The sequence below is a fragment of the Mirounga leonina genome, unplaced genomic scaffold (genome assembly GCF_011800145.1).
Source record: "Mirounga leonina isolate KUSES-001 unplaced genomic scaffold, KU_Mleo_1.0 Mir_91, whole genome shotgun sequence".
Classification (NCBI taxonomy): domain Eukaryota; kingdom Metazoa; phylum Chordata; class Mammalia; order Carnivora; family Phocidae; genus Mirounga; species Mirounga leonina.
The window spans coordinates 49052897-49066407 of record NW_023270839.1 but is presented as its reverse complement, the minus strand read 5'-3'; the positions used below and the strand labels follow the sequence as shown (position 1 = coordinate 49066407).

At 49.5% G+C, this 13511-nt stretch overlaps 1 protein-coding gene across 3 annotated transcripts in view; it reads left to right on the top strand.

Annotated features, from left to right (window-relative positions):
* The window catches only part of HMG20A (high mobility group 20A), a 94998-nt gene that overhangs the window by 81211 nt on the left and 276 nt on the right, over positions 1-13511 (top strand). Inside the window, exons 1-2 of one of the 3 annotated variants that reach the window (XM_034993992.1) lie at positions 5222-6899; positions 10704-10811. The exons of 1 other annotated variant lie outside the window; for it this stretch is intronic. In XM_034993992.1, the coding sequence (XP_034849883.1) occupies positions 6046-6899; positions 10704-10811 (962 nt within the window). In that variant the 5' untranslated portion in view covers positions 5222-6045. Of the gene's footprint in view, positions 1-5221; positions 6900-10703; positions 10812-13511 lie in introns of those variants that run through there. One more of the 3 variants, XM_034993993.1, reaches the window with a different exon arrangement.

Sequence of the window (13511 nt, the reverse complement as noted above, 5' to 3'; positions counted from 1 at the left end):
GAATCAGGCCAGATAGAAGACTGGCACAGGGGGCGCCTGGTGGCGCAGTCGGTTAAGTGTCTGACTCTTGGTTTTGGCTCAGGTCATGATCTCAGGGTCGTGAGATCGAGCTCCACATTGGGCTCTGCGCTCAGCACAGTCTGAGACTCTCCCTCTGTCCCTCCCACTGCACATGCTCACTTGCTTGCTCTCTCTCTCTCTCAAAAGAAATAAATCTTTAAAAAGAAGAAGAAAATTGGCACCGGAGTCCAAGGCAGAAGTGGCCTGGAGTGGTGGCAGTGCGGACAGAAAAGAGCAGACAATTTCAGGATATATTTTCAAAGTGTAATGGACAGAAGTTGTGAAGAGAATGTGGAGAATGAAAGAAAAGAATTAGGAATAACTCCCTAAGAGGGGTGCCTGGGTGGCTCAGTCAGCTGAGCATCAGACTCCTGATTTTGGCTCAGGTCATGATCTCAGAGTCCTGGGATCGAGCCTAGATTTTTTTGGCTTGAGCAACTGGGTAGTGCCATTACCTGAGATGGAATAGGCCTAAGGATGGAACATCATGGAGGAAAAAGTAAAAGTTCTGTGTGGGACTTGCTAAATCTGAGAGTCAACCAGCAGATTAGTCCCTGGGCAAGACACTTAGATCTCTCTGCTATCCACTAAATGTTTCCTTTCAGCTCTTCAGTCTGTGGTTCTGTGAGAGTCTAATTTCAGGTCAGTGTTTGCTAACATTCCTTCTAGCCTCAGTACATGCACGCACATGAAGATCCAGCTACTCAAGCTGTTTGTTGAACTATGAAATTAAGGAATGGTCTCTTTTTTAATTCTTCAAGCTCCTTAGGAAAAGAATTTTTCAAACCTTGCATTTGCATTTATTTAAGGTTGGCATAAAGCAGCTGAATGCTCTATGATATAAAAATATCATACCATAACCTGATGGCTAGAAAATCCTGGGGCAAGTAATGGAAAGCGTCTGCTTGAAGGAGACTGGCCAGTATGTTTGGCGTCATTCAAAGAAGGGTAATGGGAGAAGACATCAGTGATACAGCCAAAAGGTTTATGGAATCAGCAAATGAGTTCCTGCCAGGGGTGCTTTTGCTATCTTCAAGGATAGACATTAACTCAAGGCAGCTGGGTCCAGGCATTGGAATGTAAGATAATAATCTGTTTTCCTTGGGGCTGCTGTATTTTTTTTTTTTAATTTGGGTTTTTGTGTTTTTTTAAGATTTTATTTTTAAGTAATCTCTACACCCAACATGGGACTCAAACTCACGACCCGGAGATCAAGAGCCTCACTCTCCACTCCAGCCAGCCAGGTGCCCTCGGGGCTGCTGTATTTTTTAAGTGGACTTACACTTATCAAAAGAAGTTCTTGTTTTTGAGGACAAACTAGTTTGTCATTATGGGTTTTAGTCACCTCTCAGGAGAATGAATATTTTAGATATAGTCATTCATTCAAATATTTTCCAAATACATACTATGTGTTTGGGGTATAAAGCTGAGGACATCTGTCTCCTCAAGAAGTTCACAATATAACAAAGAATAAACATGAAAGCTGACTTCAGTAGGATCTGATAAATTATCAAATGGCTGTAAGCAAACTGTTCTGGAAAACACAAAGGTTGTACTTGGGGGAGGTCAAAAAAGAGCTTTACCAAGATAACAGTTTGAGCTAGGCCTTAAAGTACAGTTGACCTCTGAACAACATGGCTTTGAACTACATGGATGTTTTTCAATAAATACAGTATAGTACTGTAAATGTATTGTAACATACAGCATATAATATATATAACATACAAAATATGTGTCCATTGACTATGTTATTGCTAAGACTTCCAGGTGACAGCAGGCTATTAGTAAAACTGTTTTTGGGAGATCACAGTTCTGTGTGGATTTTCGACTACACAGGGGCTTGATACCCCTAGCCCCTGGCATTGTTCAAGGGTCAACTGTAGTTCTTTAAGAGAAGCTAAAAGTAGAACTGGCGATATGAGTGCATTTTTGCTGTACTCAAGTAATTCCTAGAACACAGGAATCCAGGGTATTGATAAAAAATATATAGTAAGATTTTTTTGAAAATGGATTATAAATGGGCCTTGAATGCCATACTAAGGGACTTAGCTTTTATTTGCCCAGGGCAAGACATCAAGGCTGTTTTTGCAAGGCAGTGATGGGAGATGAAGAAAAACTAGACCAGAAGTTCTTAACACGTTTTCTGCCATGAACCCATTTTTGCAATCTTATGAAGCCCCTGGACGCTTCTCAGAATAATGTTTTTAGGTGCATAAAATAAAACGTAGGATTACAAAGGACACCAACTATATCAAAATACAGCTATCAGAATATTAAAAATGAGTTACACAGGAATATGTGTTTCTTAAAGGATTAAATAACATAATCTAGCAGCAGCTCTAATAACTACCATAATTTTAAAGTAGTAATGATCATAAAAGGTATTTCAACATCTGCAACAGCTGTTACGTGGTAAAATACCTGTGTTTCTGCTGGTGGCAAGGTCACAGGGCCTGCCAATACTACTGGGCTCCGTTGCCAACATTTAAAATCCAAAAAAAGTGCAAAATTTCAGTTAGAGGTTTATGAAAATCAAGAAGCAACTTTTTTCCCCTGTTCATGTTTGCAATTCTTAGTCCTTGCTGGACTCCTGAATTCAAAGCAGTGTAGAGAGAGACTGGTTAGCAGGCTGTTAAAATAGGCAGGACACGAAGCAAGAAGAACCTGTAGTGGGGGTGGCAAAGGAGCAGGTTGGAGAGACATCTGGGAATTTGACTTGGTTTCCCCCAACCCTCAGTGAGGGACTCCTCAGGGAGGAATTTGGGGGTAACACACGGTCTGGCCAGACAGGCTCAGGAAGTAAAGTAGCATAAACCCTCGCATCAACTGTCCAGGTTGCCGTAGAGTTTCATTCACAGGGTCAACTAGTATTTATTCCCCTCTGTGGCTGGTACAAGGAATGCAGCCGAACAGACCTGGTTCTTGCTTTCATGGAGCTTGCTGTCTCGTGGAGGAAACATGATTAAGCAAAGCTAAGTCGATAGGCTATCACCGTTGGGCTCAAAAGCAGGAAGAGAGTGGTGGTTCTGCAGAGACTGCTGGCAGGGAGTAGGACCTATTTTAGACTGTGGGGTCAGGGAAGACTTCTCCAAGGAAGTGACCGTTAAGATGAGATCAGAACAACGAGTAGGACTTAGGTTAAGGAGTCAGGAAAAGAGCATGAAGCCCAGCCTCTGTCGGTGCTGTAGAGGGGCTAAATGAAAATCAGGGGAGGTAAGCAGAGGAAGCTTGGGGAAGGGTGGCAAAAGGCAGACAGGAGTTAGACCACAGAAGGTCTTTCAGCCATCCTAAGGACTTTGAGTATTGAGTGCAAGGGGACACCACTGAAGATACCAAAGAGGGAAGTGATAGAATCCAGTTTGTGGTTTTCAGAAATTCTTCCGGCTGCTCTGGGAAGAGTGGGTTGTAGGGAGCAAAGCATTGAAATAGGGAGGGAAGGTTTGGCTGTGGCTGAACCCCAGGAGAGATGCTGGTGGAGGCCGGAAGGAGAATGCAGGGGAGGAGAGGATGCAGCAAAGCTCCGTGGGCGGCAGAAGGAACAAGATGAGTGACAGCTAGAGGTAGGAAGGTGGGAGGAGAGAGGGCAGCTGTGCACAAATCTCAGCTTCAAACAGATCCATAGAGGCGCCATTTGTTGGGATGGAAAGTCTAGAAGAGGAGCAGACGGGGCAGGCAGGAGTGTCTACAAATCAGAGATCTCTGTGGGCACGTTCATTTGAGATGCAGGAGGGCAGGTGTTAAATAAGCATCTATATAGCAACAATTCTAAAGCTTAAAGATAGGTCTGGACTCGGGGTGACATTTATGAAAGACCCCTAAGGAGGCGCTCAGTGTCGGCCCCTTCCCCTCAGATCCTGGCACGGAGCTACAGGCACAAAGACCCTGCCAACTTCTACCATCCCCACTAAAGATTTCACTCTTTGATCCTTGGCCCTGCCGTCAACTTTGACTATTTCTTTGTTCTGCCCTTGATACCAAAACAGCATCTGGACCCTGGTGCAACTTTCCGGTCGGCTTAAATCAGGCAGTATCCCTAAAGGTGTTCAGAGCATTTAACTTGCAGAGCTTTCTGGAGTGGGATTTCTGCAGGGGGAGCTTTGCATCTATAAAGATGCTAAACAGCCTTGTGCCTTCCAGTGAAATGCTGTCTGTTTATCACGGACGATTTTATAGCAAATATAATTGGGATATTTACTGATTGTTTCTTAGAACTGGAAGAAAATAACAGGACAGACCAAGGGAATTGCGACGACTAAACATGCTAACGACACAGGGGAAAGGGCTATAAATTTTAGAAAACGAAATTGTGATCATGCAAAGAAGAGGTTTCACTGTAGCCTGAAGATCTGACCCATGGCTAAATGGGGCCAAGATTAATCATGTCTTGGTCTTATACATAAGCCGAAGGATCTTTTCTAAAGATCATGTCTATTAAAGCAGGGAAGACTTTTCTGCAGGTAATACCATAATGAGCTGCAGGCATTTAATGAGAGACAAGTGCTATTGTTAAAGGGGTAACCTTCAGCATCTAATCTGGAAACGAAGTGGGCTTGCTTGCTCTGCAAAATGAGGCCCCAGTTCAGTCCACGAGATGAAGAGGACACTCACATTTCTAGATGCTCCGGTGCAGGCAAAACTGAAATCTTTTGGGTGAGGGAGAAAGGTGTTTGTTTTTGTTTTTATCACTAGGAAAGGACTTTACATGTTAGGAGCAAGGCCCTGACTCCAGGCTGCAGGCCTAGAGGCTTCTAAAGGCAGTCAAATAAAAACAGCATTCAGGAAAAAGACAGCCTAAGGAGCTTGACATTTTTCCCAAAAACCTCCGAGGAATAGAGAGCGTTCTGAGGAGAGGAGCCTTGGCTTCCATCTCTGTCCCCGTGGCTGTCTCCGGCGAGGGGGACTGCTTGGCAAAAAAAAATCACCAGTGTGACACCAGAAAAAGTGCCATCTCACCCTGTCCCTTGGTCTCCAGCCCCCAGAAGTCTCTCGTCCAAGGATTTATGTTGTGTCAGCTCTCACTTCGATATGCACTAGAAAGTGCCAGGATGCAAGCCTGACCCTCCTTCCCCCAAACAGTTATGCGGACAGGATGCTGCCTCCCGTCCTGGCCCCCGCTGCACCATCCTGCCCCACTTGCTGCTTCTCACAGTCCCCGGAGACAGAAGGCAGTAAGTAGGGGCAGGAAGGGAGCTTGCACGGTCTCAGAGGCGGACACCCTCTAGATGCCTGAGCCCCAGCTGCTTTGCCATGGGCCTGCCTTTCTCGGTAGGAGCAAAGGGAACCTCCAGCTTCCCCCGAATGTCCCTTTCTTAAACCTGCAGCAGCACAAAACAAGCCAGTTCATTGTGTTCTTGGATATAAATATTGATTCTAGGTGGTGTTAACATTCTGTTCATAAAAGAATGTAACACATTTCTCCCACACCATATTAGACTGATGTGTTGTTTGGCCAAGAGAAGTACAGATTGCTGGCTTCTGCGGGGAAAATGTGGACATTTAAATGCATGCAGCTTGCGGACGTCTAGGGAGCATTCTGGGAATAGCAACCAGGTCCCTTCCTGGGTTCCGGCTCTGCCCTCCTCCGGCCAGTCTCTCCTCTCCCAGCTCCATTGTTGGCAAATGTCACTGGCATTTCTAATCGCTTGTCATTTGGGAAGATGCTTTCTTAGAATTAGATCTTGTTTCTCAAGGAAATGTGAGCAGTTGCTCTCTTCAGGAAGCCCACAGGGGCAAGGCCAAACATCTTTAGCTTTCTTCCCCTAGGGGAAATACCTGGGAGGTCCTGCTCTTCTGTTTTCTTTTCCCCCCTCCACGTGGGAGGGAAGGGCAAAGGCTTCAGACCAGAGGTGGTCCCTCCAAGCATTCCACCCAGGCTGAACCAAGCCCAAGACTCCAATGTGCTGGCTGCCTTGGCAAGGCGAATTCCCCACATTCCACCAGTGCTCTTGAGGGGGAAACTGAACTAATGAGAGAGTGGAATTCTTGATGTGTATGCTCGCTCACTCGGTGCCAGCACGTCTCACACGGACAGATCCTCGTCCAGCATTTCGTAAGAGTGGTAGAGCCCATTTCCAGATGTGTGGGAGAGTTGCCCAGGACGGAAGGCCGTCGGGAGAGCCGGCGCCCTCTGCTGTTCTGGCCGGGAAGCACCATGACGGTGGGGAGGGACCTGGGGGCTCAAGAAAGCTGGCAGCTCAGATCAAGCCCACAGCAGGCCCGCGCTACTCTGAGGAGGGCCTGCGGCTCCTTGCTAGTCAAACGTTGAGTCTGCAAGGAGCTGGCTTCCCTCCGTCTAGCTGGCTCTCTTTATGCTTCGTGGTTATGGACAAGCCAGAAATGAAGAAGATTTATAATAAAACCCCAGCCTCCCCCAGCATCCGCTGGTCCTGTTCCCGAGAAGGTGCAGAACAGTGGTGCTGCAGCTGCCCGCGAACCTGGCCAGCAGGCCCAGGCAAGGCGAGGCAAGGAGGGCAGCCTGCCCAGGGAGAGACCGCCCGCCCATCCGCGGCCCTCCGGCCACACCCTTGCCTAAGAACGCAGCTTCCAGAGGCCTTGCTGGCTCCGAAGGCTTCAGCCGAGGGGAGGTTGCCGCCGCCCCGACTCAGGCATACTGGCAGCCCCAAGGGGCCTCCAGAGCTGGCACAGCCGAGCGCCCAGCTCCGTTTACAAGCTGAGGCCGAGCTGCCGCCCCCTCTGCTCGCCGCCTGCCAAGACAGCAACACAGCAGTGGGTCCCCCGCTGGCTCCAGGGCCCAGCCTGCGGCGGCAGGGGAGACAGACGGAGGGAGAGGGAGAGAAGCAGAGAGCGGTGCTGGTTCAAGATGACGTGGATGTGTTCAGGTGGGAGCGTGGGGAGTCTGGCGGACCACAGCACTGCTTGGACGACCTTGCGGCTTTGCAAAACGGCACCAAACTGTCCGATTTTGGTTGGGGGGGCAAGGTTTTCAATTAACTTATTTCTTTTACTTATTAATTTCTCTATTTTTGGCAAACCGAGCTCCTCCCTGCTGGGAGAAGAAAAACCCACCCTGCCTAGCAAACCCCTAACAACAATGCCCTTCTCGCTCTGGGACCAATTTCCAGACTGCACAGCGGTCCTGACAAGGTCAACAAGCTGGAGCTGTAAGCAAAAGATCTTTATCTATGTGGGAAATAGGAAAATCATTTGACTGATAAAAGGAAATACGATAAATAGCATCTAAATTCCTGGCCGCATTCCCCCGGGGCCCCTCCTCTGCTGGAGAAAGTGCACGGGGCAGGGATACATGTGCTGCTCCAGCATGTTTAAAAATAGCACACAGCATACAGCCCTTTCTTACCTTCCAGAAAGACTTCATTACTGGATCCTCAGCCCTGAGCCCGCAGAGCCGCTGCCGGCGCTTTCTTCTCCCCGTGCGGGGTTTTTCTTTGTTGAAGGCGTCCAGGCAGTGTGCGCGATACATTTCCCTCCCGGGCCATGTCCTGCTCGGCTCGTTTCACTCGTGGCCCATGGCCTGTCTGAAGCTCCGGGAAAGGCCATTGTATTTCATGGGGTGTTAATTCTGTTTATTCTCTGGGACTTGTGCGGTAATTTTGCACTCCCGCAAAACGAGCCACCTGAACCTGAAGCGGGGCCTCCCGCCACCCCCAGTGGGGTCCAGGCCCCAGGCCCCTCTAGCCCTCGCAACCAGCCCTCCTCCAGCTCAGGTGGCCAAAGAAAGCCTGGCTGTGGTTGGAGCCGGGAGACCCGGGCTCTCTTGCTGGCGCTGCTGGGACGGGGGGCGGGTCTCTTCATCCCTTGGAGACTCGGTTTTCTCAGCTGTAAAATGGGGATTTAACTGGGCCCTACCTGCCTTGGAAGGCCGTTGCCGTACACCATGACATCGTGCAAAAACATTCGGGTGGGTTCTCCGAAGACCTCGATGCTGTGACTCCCAACCCGGCCGCTTCTATATCCGCTTGAAAGCCGGGTGACGTCTCCCGACCCTCTCTCCACTAGAACTGGGGCGGGGAGATTCTGTACTGACCGTGAGGTCCACGGATAAGGCTGTGTCTCCACCACGCTGCTGGGATGTTCTAAATCCAGGACTCCTGCTACATTTACTGCTGGGCATTCTCCGCTCAGGAAGCAGCTTTCTCTTCTTGCCATTTATTTATTCGCAGGGCCCGACCCTAAAAGGTACTGAACATAGAAAAAAAAAAAACTAGATGCTCCCTTCTATCTCTGAATCTCTGGGTCTGGATCAAAATGCCCAAAGCCCATGCAGTTTCAAATAGGCTGTCAAGTTCTGTGTGAATTACATCTTGGATTATTTCCACCTGACCGAAAACCTGGATTCTTAGGGACCTTCCAGAGTATGCCCCACCCCCACCCCCTTGCTCACACCCCATCTGGACCTTGGCTTGGTGTTCCCTCTCCAGGAGCTAGGGTGTCCCTCCTGGATCCACAGTTCCTTGTCTCTGGCACCAGCTCTCTGAGGCCTTCCCCATCTGGCATTCTGCGGAATCCTCAAACCCAATTTGTCCAAAATGATACAGTGTCCCAAACCCACAGTTTCTCTTGTGTCTGCCGGCTCAGTTAAGAGCTCCCCTGCCCACTCACGCTAGAGAACCTGAAATCATCCCGCACGCTTCTCCCTGGATCGTAACCCTCTTCCTGGCTCTGCCCCCACCTTCCTCATTCACAGAACACCCCAGATTCAGCCATCCCCAGGCCAGGCCTTTGTAAGGCCCTCAGCCCTCAGCTCTCCCCTGGGCTCCAACAATAGCTCTTGGGTTTGCTTTTCTTCTTTATTAACTAGTTCTGCAGTAGCTCCTGCTGGCCTTGGTAGCTCTGGTCTCCCCGCAGTCCTATCCCTAGCTCCCCCGTCTGTCCTGCCTACTACTATAAGAGCAATCTTTCTAGAATGCAAATCTAAGCTTGCAACGATCACTCTATTTAAATAATCATTCTGACAGTCGCTTTTGCTTTTATCGCCTGGTGATAATTCCAGATGATAAGCATTATCCTCCCCATTTTGCAGTTGAAACTGAGATTTGCTAGCTTAAAGGGCTCAAGGCCAGGTAGCTATTATGCCTTGCAAAAGCAGGATTTGAACCCACGTCTGTCGTACACTGCAAAACCCACGTTCAAAGGGCGGCTAGCTCGGTGCCTGGCACACAGCAGGTGGACCACTGTTTGCCCTTTGTTCCCCTTTGACAAACTTCAGTCTCTTTAGCAAGGTACAAAGGACCATTCCATCAGGCTGGCCAGTATCTCCAAAAGCGTCTCCTGCCACACCCCATGTCCTGTCATTCCCACCACCCATCAGGCCACATCAGATCACTTGCTGTCCTCCAGACCCCCTGCTCCTTCCCGAGTGCGCCTTTTTGAAATCCTCTTTCCCATTGCTTGGCAGGCCTTTTCTCTATCCTTCCTCAGCTGCAAGCACCAGGCCAATGACACCTCCCCTGAGATGCTTTTTCTGCTGCCTGAACAGAGAATGCACGGCTGTTCCTTTCGCCAACACCGCTTGTGGTTTATGGCTATTTGGACCCCAGTCATACTGGAGTGCGGTTCCTCGGGCCTTGCCCCTTCCCATCTTTGTATCCTCAGTGCCTGGCATGGTGCCTGGGACACAGTAGGCACGCAAAAGAAGTGCGTGGAGTTTCACTCAATCCCTCACCCTTCCTACGACGAATGCTTAATTTCATCCCTTTTGCAAAGGTTAGAATGTCTCCTAAGAATTGTTTGCATCACCTCCGCTCTCTGATTTCCACGCCCACCTTCACATTGATCTGCTCTTAAGGAAGGTCACCAGAGACCTGCCCATGACCAGATCCCCAGACACGCTCCAGGCTCACCCTCCCCGCGCTCAGCAGCGCTGGGCACACCGGCCGCTCACTCCTTCATTCACCCTTTCCCCTTGGCTTCCGGCATCAAAGTCTGCCATTCCCTCTTGCCTCTCCAGGCCCTGCTGGTCCTCGGCTGACCCCCAGGAACAGAGTGCTGCGGGGCTCTGTCCTTGGCTCCATTCTCTTCCCTCTCTACATTCCGTTCCTGAATGGGCATGTTGATTCCCATGGTTTATAATATTACCTCCATCTTCAGCTCTTAGCTCCAGATCCAAATATTTAACAACCTGTGTGATTTCATTTAATCACTTAGCTGATTCTTAGGTATCTAGGACTTTCAAAGGCTAACAGTGATTCTCAGTTTTATCCCCCAAACCTTTCCTCCCTGTCCTGCCCCTTTCAGTAAAAGGCACAACATCATGGGCCCCCTTTCTGGGATCTTGGGAGCAACTTATCTAGGAAGAAAGTACCTTGGAAGAGGGCTCCAATCTAGGGAAGTCTAAATATCATGGTTTCCTACATCTGACTTGGAAAATGATTCCTTAACCTGGGATCCAATGCCCAACAGGATCTGGCCCCAGCCTACCTTCCATCCTGCCCCTAGACCAGAAATGGGCAAACTATAGTCCACCAGCCATGTCTGTCCCATCACGTGTGTTTGTACAGCCTATAAGCAAAGAATGATTTTTAGATCTTCAAATGGTTGGAAAAAGTCAAGAGAAGGATAACATTTTGTGACACATGAAAATTATATGAAATTCAAATTTCAAAGCTGTACTGGAACACAGCCATGTTCCTTGGTGTACTTTATTATTTATGGTTGCTTTCCAGCTACAATGGCACCGTTGAGTCCTTGGAACAGAGAACATATGACCTGCAGAGCCTAAAATATTTACTCTCTGGATGTCTACAGAAGAAGACTGCTGACCTCTCGCTATGGTCTGAATGTTTATATCCCCCCAAATTCGTATGTTGAAATTCGAACCCCCAGTGTGATGGTATTAGAAGGTGGGGCCTTTGGGAGGTAATTAGGTCATGAGAGTGGAGCCCTCATGAAGGGATTAGTCTTTTTGTTGTTGTTTTTTTGTGTGTGATGAAACCTGGGATTAGTGTCTTTATAAGAGACTCCAGAGAAGATCCCTCACCCCTTCTGCCATGTGTGCACACAATGAAAAGGACCATTTCTGGGTTAGGATGCTGGCTTTCATCAGACACAGAATCTGCCAGTGGCTGGATCTTGAATTTTCCCATCTCCAGAGCGGTGAGAAATAGATTTCTGTTGTTTATAAGCCACCCAAGCTGTGGAATTTTGTGATAGATAGCAGCCCCAGTGGATTATACCCCTGCTCTGGATGCATGAAGCCATCCCCTGCCCCCTAAATGTACCTTGCAATTTCCAGTTTTGTACTCATTGCTCTCTATTCCTCTCCATTTAATCCTACCTGCCCTCAGGCCTTTCCAATACAGCATCTTCTAGAATCTTCCATATCTCCTTCACCCAGTGACTTCTCATTCTTCTCTTAACATCTCCAGTAATACATAAAGTCAGTGGACTTCCCACTCAGGGCCTCGTCCTCACTGTTAGCTTTTCTGAAGCATAGGTCATGTGTCCTTTCCAGACTGGGAGCAAGGTGAGGGCGGGTCAGTGTCTTCATCTTGCACCCGGGGCTCAGCACAAGGCCTAGCAACACTGTAAGTACTTAGAAAGTAGGTGTCCACATACTCCTTTCCAATGCTCTCATCTGTCCTGACATCCTCTCTTTAAGCCTGAGAAAGAGCTGCCCGTTTATTTACTTAGGTATTCTATTTTTAAGGAAGAAGCAAATTGTATATAAGTTCCCTCTAGTTTACCTCCAGGAGGTGTTGAAGACAGGGTGGTGGGCTGAGTGGGAGGGGGGTGAGGAGGAGGGGTGCAGGTGGGGGGCAGTGAGGCAGACAAGGCCCCAGCTCCCACTCCAGCGCAGCCCTCCTCCCTCATTCCGCTACTCCACCTCCCCTTCATCCACTTCATCACCTAGAAAATAGAGTGAAAATTGGGTATCCGCTTGAGCAGAGAAGTCCCTGAAATTCTTTCTAGCTCCCAAACATAAGGATCCCGTTTCTCCTAAAAGCCGTCAGCGTGGCAACAGTCCCTGAGCTCAGCCTGAGCCGGGCCTGCTCGAGCACCAGCCCGGCGAGGCCTCCCCGCTCGGTCCCCATTTCACACACAGCCCCTCTCAGGAAGAGACATTCTTGTCACCACTTGGCGGCCAGGAGGTGACACCCAAAGCGGATTCGCCTGAGCAGGGCCAGTTTGTCACATGATCCCAGGAGTGCTGGTCACACCATGGCCTGGGGCGTGGTGCTCCCTGGGATCCTCACATGTCAGCGGATCTCCAGCTTTAATGTTTGAATCACCTGGGGATCTTGTTAAAACAGATTTTGATTCAGTCAATCTGAGGTGGGACCCAAATTCTGTATTTTTAACAAGCTCCCAAGTGATATGGATGCTGCTGGTCTATGGACCCCACTTTGAATAGCAAGGTAGTGTACAACCTGTGCAGCTGTCTATGGCAACCCTGACAAGCACACAAGTCAAAAGCAGCAGAGCCAGGACTTAAATTTAGGTCTTGGGCTCAAAGTACCAGGTACTCTACACTAAGCCAGGACCTTACAAAAACCACCTCTATTCAGGGCACATGGGTCCCTGGGGATGTAGAGACAGTTTGATAAGGAAAGACTTACTAAAGAGAAACTGAGTCAGGAGTCTCAGTCTGGCCAAGAGTCCTCAGCCAGGGCCTTTTGCAGCATCAGTGTGGGAGCCCTGTGGGAATAAGAAGCTGAGGGACTGCACACGTAGCCTACTGGCCATCCGGGGCCAGGAGGAATGAGGAGAAGCAGCTGGGCTCTCGGTTCTGCAGATCCTCAGGCAGCTAATGAGCAGGGCATCCTTCCATGCAGGTGCTGAGAAGTAGGATGAGGTTTGCAAGGCGAGAGGAGCACTGAGCTGCAGGCTGGGAGGCCTCGTTTCCAGGATCCTCCCTGCCGCAGCTGAGCTGGCTCAGGGCCTGCTTCTGTTTACTTGGAATAGTCTGACATTTTGCAAGGAACTCCTTGCACATGGGGGCTTCCTCTGGCCTCTCAGAGGTAATTGCCCAAGAAGCCCAGGTGCTCCCGACTGGGGCTGGAGTCTCAGGTGGAGAAATCAACACGACCTCATATCCGGGGAAAAGCCCTGTAAACTAGAGATTGCTGCGCCAATGCCAGGAGTCCCGGGTGGCAGGTGGGCCTGCGAGGATGTGCCGTGCTGGAGGGGCGTCTGAGGGCGAGGGTGGAAGAAGGACTTCTGGGCAGGAAGCCCTGGAGGCCTCGGGGGAAACTGGACGCAGAGAACTGGGCGTACTGACAGAGGAGGGGACAGAGGAAGCCGCTAACCCGCAGGTGGGGTTAGAACTGGGGGTAAGTGCTAGCCTGCCACTCACTGGCTTCTGCAAGTTCTCTGCAGTTCTGAGAGTTCTGTTGTCTCGTGTGTCCATGGGGGCAACAGAGCCACAGGGCCTGGAACATTTCCACCCAGTTATTGTTGAGGCTTACGTGTTTGTGGGGGGGCCTGGCACAGGGCACGTGAGTCAGGCCACTGAACACTGAGCAAGGCCTCAG